The following is a 12,026-nucleotide window of genomic DNA, read 5'->3' on the forward strand; positions in this document are numbered from 1 at the left end:
CACTGAAGAGAGGAAAGGAGAGAAGCTCAGGCTGACCTTTAAAGAACCACACTTAAACCAGCCAACACCCCAGGCAGTGTTCTAGGTCCATCTCACTCTGCATCTGTGTTTATCTGTCTGTGTGCATGTTTCAAAGGTTATTGCAAATCTGCTGCCTCTATGAAGGTACTGACATTAGAGTAAATCAGAGCATGTTTACGCGGCCGAAAGTTGATTTTTTTTTTTTTGCTTTTCCCGGTTACTTCAGGGACCGATGACATGTTTGCCTGGATGATGCATCACTGTCACACAAACAGGACGTGGAATACTTACCTTATACGGGAGGAAGAGGGAGTTGACTGTTGCTAGAAGACTTGTGGTGTCTGGAGCGTCTCTCTGGCCGCAGATCACGATCTTTATAAAAAATAAAAAAAGAGCAGAGAGGTAATGAAATGAAGGCGTATGAACAGAGTGAAATAAGAGGGGAAAGGTGACACATACGAGGAGGGGGGATGGCAAAGGAAGTGAGATAGGTCACTACTGTATTTGTAGCAGTAACAAGGGAGGCAGGTGTTTTCTCTGGGACTGCCTCGCATTGCCTCACCCCGAGCTTGTTATCCTCGCCCTGTCGCCCCGACTCATCCCCCGCGGGTCATACGTGATGGACAGAAAGCTAACTAGCCCTCTGTTGCCACTCCCGCTACTCGCTCCTTTGTTCTTTCGATTGCACAGCGCATTCTCTCCCGCTAAAACTTTCCTTCAGGTGGCCGACCAACTTTAGGGTGGCTCCCGCTGCGCCTCCTCGCTAGTACACTTGATAGTGGTTTCAGGCTCAACTGAGCGTGTTAATATTTCAAAACTGATTATGTAACTGCAGCAGAGCAGTTAAAAAAGCCCATTAAATGCATCAGAGCTATTAAAAACAGGGTAAAAAGATTTTCAGAGTGTGTCCAGAGATTAAGTGTGCATGCAGAAAGGCGAGACAGTGCCAGCTGCCTCAGATGACCTACTATAACAGAAATGAGGTGATGAATAATGCATCAGCATTTTAGCTGTTTGCTTAAGGAGACACACATGGAAACGAGGTTTATGTAACGTTTTCAGTTATCATCACATTATTTGGGTTCTTTTTTTGGGATGATGCTAATGACTGGCATTGGGTTTGATTAAACGTTGGATTGATCTGGGCAGCACCGTTGACAACCCTGGTCTGTTCTGATGAATCACGGTCACCTCTTTTTCAAAAAGAATTATTTCAGTGGGAAAAAAAAAACAACATCTATCTTTTATATTTAAGACAGATTTGACAGTCCAAAGCAGGCCGAATGTTGAAATCTCTAATAGAAATGACATATTTTCCATGTTAACATAACTGATGACACCGCCTGCTGATGAATAGTCATCCTAATTTGCATAGCACTTTGATGTTAAACAAGGGTATGCCAATGACTGTGACTAGAGACTAAATATTTGCAAAATATTTTCGTGGGCTGTGTATATAAATGTATGTTTAAGCTTAGAGGTGCCGCCAATGGACGAGTCACATTGCCTACAAACACACGCAGCTTAGATTTTCTGTCTAAACATAGCCGCGGGTACTAGATTCCAAAAATTAGCTTTTTTTTTTGCTAGCTCTGTGTCTGTGGCTGCACTTTCATGATCAGGGCCATCAATGTTAGAACCTCTCCTCCTGTTCCTTTTGAAAATAATCGGTTGCATATTGATTTTTGGAAAACAGCCGAAGCTCATTTTATTATTGCTGATTTTCTTTTTTGAACTTTATCAAGACCAGACATAGGCATGAGAACAAGCAGAGTTTTAACTCTGAAAAACTGGACACAGTCTAGTGCCCTTATTTAGCAATTTTTGAGTTTGTGAATGTTAAGACGGAAGCTAAACTGCTCTTTAAGGTGGTCCTTACTTTGGAATAATGTCTACGAGTGCTCAGAAATAATAAATGAGTGTTTAAAGCTGATATCTAATGCTGCTTCAGGCAGCTCCTTAAAAGTGAAGCTAACAGAGCTCCCCCTGGTGTCTGGTTGTAGTACAGGTCATAAGCTCCACCCCCTCCATGTTAGTGGGCGGGACTTGGGCCAAACTAAAGCACTAACATACCTGTCAACTATTTTTTTTCAAGGATACTTTCTGTCATTTGGGAAGTGATATGAAGTTTTAGTTGAAAAAAAGTTGAAACGAGGGCAACTTTGATATTTTGCCTGTCTCACCCATCACATAGCACCAGGCATCAGCTTGGTAATTTATATCACATAGCTTTCTGCTCTCTCTTGCCGCTAGAGTGAACACAGCATTAAGAAGATAAAACGTACCCAGGTTAGTTGAGTTTTTGTAGATTTAAAGGCAAAAAACAGCTTGTCAAGGGGCAAAGTCTGCAAAACATGCACAGTGTGGACAGATCTGTCCAACATGAAAGCTCTCCTCAATCGCACTATTTGTCTGACAAAATTAGACACAGAGAGACATTATTTTAGAATCTGGTGAGACTGTGTTTGTTTCCATTATCATCATTCTGACACAGAAGGGAACGCTTTTATGAATTCAAAAAAACGTGAATCATGATAAGCTGTACTCTGGAGTACGAAGAAGATTCATTTAGTCATAATATGTAACAGTCTGTTAAAAGAACTCTGTGTCAGTAGTGGGACGCTCATTCACTGTGCGCATGGTTACGGATAAAACAAGTGAGTCATCACAATCAATATGAAAATTTTCATTGTTTCACCAGCCTCTTGCTCAGCTATTGTCTCTGTGCAGCGTATTGTCTAGTTCGGTTTTTGTTTACCAGTAAATGCAATGTCAACTGTGCGCGCACAATTTGTCATGCAAGCCAGGAACACTTTCTTCAGCAGACGGACATGAAAATGATTTAAGGCTAAAAGGGGTGTTCACACACCCGCTCCCCCTGCTAATTTCAAATAAGACCACCTCTAAGAAAGCTCTCTTAAAAAAACAAGGTTATATGCAAATTAGTATACTGTGGAAACTAATCTGACAATTAGGCAATAGCCATGGAATAATTTCATAGGTGGAATGGTCAGTACAGCCCATAAGGAGACGTTAATTCTGCGAATGTGAGGATGTTGGTGTGAGATTGACCTGCTTCAGTGTGAAGTGCTGGGCCATAAGAGCGCGGACCATCTCAGGCAGGGCTATGGGAACAGTGGTCAGACGGTCAGAGAATGCAGTCAGCAGCTGCTGGGACTTCTGGAGCCACTCCTGTCTCCCGGTGTACTGGGACAGGCGCAGGAGATTGGACGCTGACACCGAGTTGGCACTGGGCTCCGCTCCGTCCTGGTCTAGGGGACGCAAAGAGACACACAGCATGTTTTTTTTTTTTTTTTTTTTTTTTTTTACAAGATTTAAACTGCTGTAGCCTTAGTCTAAAAAGTGTAAACTTCAAGAAATAAGGAATCAAGCAGGTTTCACAGTGGTCATCTAGGACATCTGACTATAAAAGTCTCCTCTATGACCCCTCTGTTGATTCCTTTGGCTGGTGGCAGAATGACTCATCCTTATGCTGTATAGTTTATTTGGCTAAATTCACGTTCCAGTTTCTAGCACTGTTACGCAACAACCACTGAAATATCTGGAAATGTGACAAATATTCGCTCTTTTAGCTACGTTTTGGTCTCCACCACATAAACCGATACCTATCAAGGTGTTTTTACCAGCTCCTCACATTTTTTTTTTGTCTGTAATATCCAGTAGGTGCTGGACACGTAGTGTATACTGACTTAATCTGAGCCAGTTTGCTGAAGACCCTACTGGAAACAAAAAGATCAAAGCAACTGAAATCAATCTGAGGGAGGTTGGGAGATAATTCTGTGTGGATTTATTGGAGATTGATTTGTGGAGCTTCAGCTGTCTGTACCTAAAGTACTGTAGACTTTTTTGGTTTATCTCAAGCTTTTGCGCTCTGTCCGAGAAAATACACAAGTGTTCACAAAGTTTTAAGTTTTTGTGCAAAAACAAGTAACACTGCACAACAAGATACAAACTCTTAAGACAATTTTTACTTTTAGAAACAAGCAAAACTTTTCACAACAAATACACATAGTAGTAACATAAACAATGAAGACAAATACGGCAAAAAGAAAATGTTATGTGCCTGATGGCTATTATAACTTTTTTTTTCATGAAACGTATGTGATAAACAAAACAAATTTTCTTTTGCAATTTGTCCAATTTACAGGAAAGCCAGTAGGTCAAAACGCTTTCCTCTCTCACAGGGCATGCAACCATTCCAGAGACACCTACAGCGCGATGTGGTGGAACTAACTGATGACCTATGACTACGCTCCGTTAAGTGATCGGTCCTTATCTCTTATCGGTGTCCAGTGAGAACCTGTAGGCGATCTTCTCATAACCTATGACCTCGTTACAAGTCTGCTTCCCAGAAACCCCCTCAGGTCTGGCTTTTGCAGTTTGGGCGAGCGTGAGCAAGAGACAGACAGAGATTTCTGAATTGGAGTATGACATAAGCCGCCTTAAAGAGAAATATTTTAGATTGAAAACAAAAGAAAATGGCAAAAACGACCTGAGCTATACTGTTCTGCATGACTTTAGCTTTACAACTCCAAAACAAATTCCCTCAGGGGAGTGTGTCGGGGGCGTCGGCTGTGGAGTGGCAGCGCGGTGGGGTGACGCGTCTTTCAGTGACAGGCGTCCACAGTGCGGCGGCTGTAGCGTCACTAATGGGATTCAACACTACACGGCGGCGCCGCCATCACGGCATCGTCAATCCTCTCAGATGAGAAACTTCTCACACGTCCGCTCCGATAAACACGCGGATGCAGGTGTGACGGCGCGCGGGGACAACCAGCGCCGACACGCACGCGCAGCCATCGGCTCTGATCCGCTGACAGTTCGTAATAAGAATAACCGTGTTTTCTTCGTCGCCCACCTACCCGTGCTATCACGCTCCTGTCTGAACTGCTTGAACTAAGGTATTTCTATGTGCACGTCGTTCTTTTTGTGGAGGAAAATAAATATCTGGAAACCTTAAACATTTAAACCGAAGGTCTACTTGATAAAATTCTTAGTTTAACCCACATGAAAACAAGCTCGTTACAAAAAAACATTCAATTTCTAACGATAAAAAACACAGCATGAGATGAATCCACGAGACCCACCTACTGACGGCACATGCACTTTAATAAAGCCGAATGTGACACGTAGTGGAGAAGACGAGAGAAGATGAATAAAAAAAAAAAAAAAAGAGAAGGGAGGTGTTCAAATAAATGGCCGCTGTGAGACAGAGGAACTCAATCCAAACTGGAAACTTTGGTCGGACAGATCAAAGGTAAATGTCTGCGTGTCTACAAGGTGTCAGTTTATCTGACCTGCCAGCAGCCATCAGTTAGAGAAGTGGACTGGCAGCCGAAGAAAGGCTGGAGCGCACATCAAGGTCAGACTATTTATATTATTTATATCCTGTCAGTCATTTGGTACAAAGAGAAATCTCGTTTATCCACAAAGTGTCAACTTTAAACTACACACTGAATAAAGTATTTTTATACAGGCTGCTTCCAAACCAATCTTAAATTTAAAAAAAATAATAATAATGCGAGGCAGATGTGTTACAAACACCGATCAGGCACATCGTGTCTCCATCGTGCCTCTACAAGGGACAGTCGTGACTCATCAGAGAATGGACATGGGTCCTCTGAGGATGCCCTGCGCTGTCTGGCAACGGGATGATGTTAGTGGGGGGCTTCGTGTCCTATGGGTTGAGGGGAGGGGCCTCTTGGGATCATCCCACAGATAATAAATCAGTTTGGCATCTAGTGAATTTGGAGGCCAGGTCAACACCCTGAGCTGTTTTTCATGAGTTGTTCCTCAACTGTTTTTTGTGTGTGTGTGCCTGTGTCAGGCTGCTGCCATTAAGCAGTGGCATTGCTATGGAGCGGGGGGTTCCTGGTCTGGTCTAGGTGGGCGATACATGTCGAAGTACAGTACATCCATACAAACGCCAAGTGAAAAGTTTCCCAGCAGAAAGCTGTGTTGTCACAAGATGACCAATGTTATTTACTTACACATGACTTCACTTCCCAGTTCATTGGGTATAATACTGAAAATGCAAACTAATATAAAAGCCTGGACTAGATCTTAGCTTCATGGATGTTATACTGTTCAATATATGTTTGTTTTAAAATGGAAAATGATAAGATGATAAGACTCACTAGTGTATAAGTCATGTTTGGCTTCATCATAAATAACTCCAAACTCCTGTGTAAATGCTCCATTCTGTCCTTATTGTAATCTGAATGAAAAATGTAGCAGCTATGTGAGGCTCTATTAAATACTAAAATCTTCCCACCAACAAACACTTAGTTAAGTCATATTAAGCAGCTTCACTTCTTTTTTAAATGCCAGCAACCTGCAAGTCTCATTACTTCTTCATGTCCAAAGTGAGAGATAGTTAGTTAATCAACCAATCATTCTCATCATGGAGACCAGAGTAGAGAAAATGTACATTTCCATCCATGGAGTCTATATGACTATAATGATTACATATGTTATAACTAAGAATTTGGTACCAAAAAAAAAATAAAAAATTAAGCTGAAAGACCATACTTTCAGAAAAAAAAATCTCTTCTATCATACAGGGACATGTTCAGGCTGGATATCAACAACTGATTCACATAGAAAACAAAGAGCTGTGATATTTAGTTTTCATGTCAGTGAGATTGAGCTCCTGAGAATCATTACAGAAGATGACATGAGCTGAAAGTGAAGGGAAGCAAAGCAGGAAAACACAACAAACAAGAAGAAAAAAAAAAATCAGGATGAAGTTAAGATGTAAGCGAGATGAGATGAGGCAGAGGGAGGATGTGGATTTTAAATTCCCACTGTACGACGCGGTGCCGTTTCAGCCTGTCAGAGGCAGACGGACGGAGAGACGGAGTGGAGACATGTCTGACAGGTCTGGTGATCAAAGTAGCAGAAGAATCAGAGCATCAGTCTTTGGGCGCTTCCATGGTGGAAAGGTTCTGCTTGACTGAAGAGAGGGCTGCACGGCATGAGATAGGGGAGGTCCTCTGCCCCCGTCCTCCATCCTCTAACTCATTCGTCCATCAGTCCATCCATCCATCCACCACTGGCTCACTCATGTCTTATAGATTAGGTGCAGCAATGGAGTGAATCTGGCGGGGATATTACAGCCAGGACTTCCATTCTAGCGCTTCTTTTGTTCAAATAAATTACCTGACAAGGACGTTGCTGGTCTCCGGTGGTTGAAGTTTAATGATGCCTTGAACAGGCTCAGACTGCACTGAGGATTTTAAAGAGTTGGCCCGGAGTGGCCACTGAGAACCGAGTATGCTCCATTAAAGATCTACTGGGCCAATCAACTCATTTGGAGGGGGCTTTGGGTGGTGACGGACAGATGAGTAACAGCGACGTGGCCATACACATCATCTGAGTGTTGCTGAGATCTGAATTTGTGCAACAAAATGGCTCTGATTGGGAGCAGGACCATCCGATTGCGTGCAGAGCTATTTTTTTTTAATCAAGTATCGACTTTGGCCATGCCAGGCCAGGGTGTGTACAGGAATCTTGAAGTTCATTTTAATACCTTTTTAAGACTTTCTCAAGACCTTCTCAGTATTTTTTAAAACCTCACCTGATGTCGGTAAAGATGAGGAGACAGTCTTAGTAGCTGAGATGTGCCAGCGCTACTGGCACAGAAGCTACCAATGGATAGCTGTAGCCCATGGCGGCTAACAGTGGACTTGTGGCTAGCCCCATGATATAAGGTGCCTTCGTAATATGCGCCGAGAGCGCAAGGATGATAGACTGGCCAACTGTTGGCTTTCATGTGAAACCATCATCAGGACTAAAAGAAAAAAGAATGAACTTAGCACGTAGCCCAGAGCACGTTTTCTTATACCAACTGACTTCAACGTTATGAAAGCATGAAAAATTATCATTAGGTGAGATTCAATAACCCTTAACTGAACGAGTCTCTAAGAAGTTAAGTAAAACCTTGAAAGTTCACAATTGTCCTGAATAACCACTGGTACGACTACGTCCCTACCCGTGCATCAAAATGCACCGTGTCCCTCTCTCACCTTCTTTTAGTTGCAGGAGTACGGTGCCGTCGCTGGGGTTGCTGCAGAAGTATCCTCCGCCTTGACCGTCCCAGAACAGCTCGTCCTGCCTGAGCTGCAGCTCCTCAGCCCACTGCACCCACTCGGCCTGCAGCGTGGCCTCGTACAGGTCCAGCAAGCCGCAAATGATGAACGCGTAGTCGTCCAGAAAGCCAGGGATAGGAGGGGATCTGGAGGACACAGAGGGAGAAAGTGGAAATGAGAGAAGTGGAGTAGCAACAAAAACGTGGACATTTTATATAAAGATTTTATCGGTAGATTAATGCATAAATAGTAGCTCAGGAGGTAGAGCGGTCGTCCAATAACCGAAAGTTTGTCAGTTTGATTCTGCACTATCCCTGGTCTGTCTGCTGTGTCCTTGGGCAAGACACTTAACCCACCTCGGCCCCAGGCGCTTGCTCCCTGGTGTATGATTTGCGAGTGGTGGTGGTCGGAGAGGCCGCTGGTGCAGACTGGCAGCCACGCTGCTGTCAGTCCGCCTCAGGGCAGCTGTGACTACTGAGGTAGTTTACCACCAGCAGGTTGTGACTGTGTGAGCGAATGAATAATGCACTCAACTGTAAGTGCTTTGAGCGTCCAAAAATGGAAAAGCGAAATGTATTATTATCATCGTTCAAGAAAGAAAAGTGCTTGTTTATAAAGCCTAAATAAAAAAATCAAGCCATAGAGGTTACAGAGGCCACAAGGAACATAAAAAAAAATGTTATGTCGACAGCACAAGGTTTCATGCAAAAGTTTTTTTTTTTTTTTATCTATTGCAACCTATCTCTGTTTTACAACCCATTCTACGTCACATGCCTATTCAAGCAAATTCTCCCGTCATTCCACCCCACGCTGCTTCCTCCCCTTCAACTCTCACAGCGGCACCCCATCTCAGTGAGTGCAGGTGGATGGACGGTGACAGGGGCCCAGATAATGCCGTGTCAGGAGAGGCTGGCGGTCAAGAGGCTGAGAATCAGAGGAGGCTTTGGAGGAGATGCAGCGCGTGACTTTGAGAGGTCGCGGCGAGGCGAGGAGTCATATCTGCCCCAGACGGAAAGTCAGAGGCTGACTCATGAGCCCCGGCAAAAGGGAGACCACAAGCACTCGTGCGCCGGACACGCCGGTTCAGTTTGATCTAAATCTAACGAGGATAAGGGCATTCGCTAGGCTCACGGGACATTTCCAGGAATTTGGAAAAATATGTAAGTTAAAGGTTCTATCAAGCTCTAAAGCCTGGCATATGTTCCCACGACGAATCTACGTAGAGTCTACATGGCAGGGGCAAAGCAAGTTCACCTTCACACCTACATAGTTCTGTAATTACCACTTAAAGGTTAGGAGTTTCTCAGCGTACTAACTGAGTAGCTCATGTTGAAGTGGTTAAGTAACAGTTACTTTCACTGAAATCACTGCAACACAGATAACAGACATGTGAGTAGATGTGTAATCAGACTACAGCGAACAGTCTGGAGCTAACACATTCATAAGTAGTGCCATCCAAGTCCGACCGCAAATAACCTGCATACTTTCACCTGACGGATCACGGATGTGAAACAACAGATAAAAAAATCCCACTGCTGAATGCCATCTTATTTGCCCGATAAGTTAGTGGAAGTCAGAAAGGTGACCTCCAAGTGAAGCTGGGAATATATGGAATGAAATGCTAATTTTAAGCAAATCCTTTTTTTAGAATGTTCATCACACAAAGGCACCGTTTCAGGACACCAGTCTTTGTTAGCATGCAAAGCAGCAGAAAACAGCTGAGGACAATTAAAATTAGTCCTGCACGTTTTAACGACTGCCCAAACCGAAATCCTGACTAATAAATGACGAGTGATTTAAAGATGAGAGGTGTCTAGTTGCCAGAAGAAAACAGAAGTTGAGCAGCTGCCGAAAAAAAAGTGGGAAAACTAACCAGAAACCCAATGCCAGACCAATCAGTCAAGTTTTTTATGTTGGAAAACTAAAAAAAACAACTCGAAATAATTCATTTTAATTAAGAACTAGTTTCCTCTTTGCATTAATTGGCGTTGAAGAGCGGTGCGGTTGAAGATCAAATAACACCAAGTGGGACTGAACACTTGCATATACGGTAAACGTAAACAATCCTTCATTAAAGTGAAGTAGATTAAAGTCAAACCTGTTTACAACGGTTTCATTGTTCTTCTTGGTTTTCTCTTGAGAAACATTTGTCTTTGCGACACTGTGATTTTGCAATTCGGAACAAACCGACACAATATCTACGCACACTCGGCAGAGAACGAGCTTTTTAAATCTTGTGCTTCTTGCAAAATAGATTTGGTTATTTGTGCCCGTGTTGCTTCTTTCTCCACACTAACGCACTCTGGCTAAGAGCTCCCCTAACTCTTCAGCCTCTTGACTCGCACAGCGACATGTCGTCCGGCCGAGGTGACTCCAGCCACGGGAATGACAGAACTGAGACAAGACCTCGAGAGGATTTCACCGACACACCAACGCAGAAACGGAAAAGTCTTTCAGAAACACTAGACAGCCTTTTCATTCACACCATCAGTGGAGCGAGCTAAATGATCCATTTCCCTGAGAGCAAAGATAAAACACCTTGTCAATCTACCGCACCGTAGCATTATGAAACTGTTTTATAATAATAGCTACATAATAGTTGGTCATAATCGCCAATGAGACACCAGCTACCCAGGTAGAAACCTATGGAGGCGATATGTGTCACGTAAAAACAGAGTCCCGTCATTTTTACAACAGCAGTGACCTTTATGTTGGAGACTAATTTAAAATGCTTGCTCTTGGAATGAACTGTTTATGGCTTTTGGTGTGCAATTACATCAGGAATAACGTAATAATATCACAAAGAACTGGCGAGTAAGACAGAGGAAGGTGAGAGGACGTCCATACAGAGTTTCCTGAGGCCTCACTGGAGGGATTTAAAGGATGGAACCAGGAATTAACCATTGCTGATACGAGACAGATATAAGGTACTGGTTAGTAATCTTTTCTGCAGAGTTTTTGTATATTTGCGATGTTCCTGTGAAATATTAGGGCTGAGTGATGTGATTGTCAACTTTTAGCTAGGAGACAAAAATTGAGTTTAGCTTTTTGGATCCGTGGCCAATGAGCCTGGGTGTCGGAGAATATCAAGAGAAACTCGATCTGGGGCAAAAACTTCATAACCCTTTTTATTGCGACTTAATTGTATAAAATATTGAGACGCCGGTTACTAATTTAGGCTAGTTAAATTTGAGGCGCCTCCGGGCCTGACAGCTGAGTAGAAGTGTATGTTGCCACCGCAGAAGTAACAAAACAAAACAAATACCAAGTGCTCTAAGGGGAGAATCTATAAACGCTTGAGAGAGTTAAACTGGATGACATGTTCCTCTTTTAGTGTAGACGTGGGCACTCATTCTGACTACGGCTGGGCTTTTAAAATTTGTGTTGGATATAAAAAGTATGACAACAAAGAAGAGCTGAAAAAAACTTGTCAACGTCCAATCCTGGCACAATCCTCATGGAGTTTAGCTCCAAATGTATCAATCAGTGGCTAATAGTAGTTAGAGCTTGGTAGAAGCTAGTAGAGCATTTATTTCTGAGTAACATTACTTGGAAAAAAACAAAAACAACTGAACCAAGTAGCTACAAGTAAACTACAAAGCCTTTTAGGACAAATAAGCCATTGACAGCTGAAGGAACAGAGAGGAAAAATGAAAGTCACATACATATTGACTAAAGCATTGTTCATTTCTTTTTGATAACCTGAACAAAGTGTTGTATTTATGATCTGGAGCCTTTAAATGTGACTCGAGTCAATGCTAGATCCATTTCTAAAATGTTAAAGGTACATCAAATCAACTGAAAAGCAATCTGAGACTATAGTGTGATTTCAACTTTATGGCAATAGTTTGGGCAAGTCCTTTTCTCTTGGGTGCAGTTACAATAACGCTACCA

General features: G+C 42.8%; 1 protein-coding gene across 2 annotated transcripts in view; it reads right to left on the reverse strand.

Moving 5' to 3' along the window:
• spata20 (spermatogenesis associated 20) overlaps positions 1–12,026 on the reverse strand; it is a 40,379-nt gene that overhangs the window by 17,887 nt on the left and 10,466 nt on the right. For both annotated transcript variants that reach the window (XM_047610029.1, XM_047610028.1), the window contains 3 exons: positions 8,070–8,278; positions 3,094–3,293; positions 313–393 (listed from right to left, as the gene is read on the reverse strand). In XM_047610029.1, coding sequence (XP_047465985.1) covers positions 313–393; positions 3,094–3,293; positions 8,070–8,278 — 490 coding nt within the window. The remainder of the gene's footprint in view (positions 1–312; positions 394–3,093; positions 3,294–8,069; positions 8,279–12,026) is intronic.

The sequence above is a fragment of the Mugil cephalus genome, chromosome 16, assembly GCF_022458985.1.
Source record: "Mugil cephalus isolate CIBA_MC_2020 chromosome 16, CIBA_Mcephalus_1.1, whole genome shotgun sequence".
NCBI lineage: Eukaryota > Metazoa > Chordata > Actinopteri > Mugiliformes > Mugilidae > Mugil > Mugil cephalus.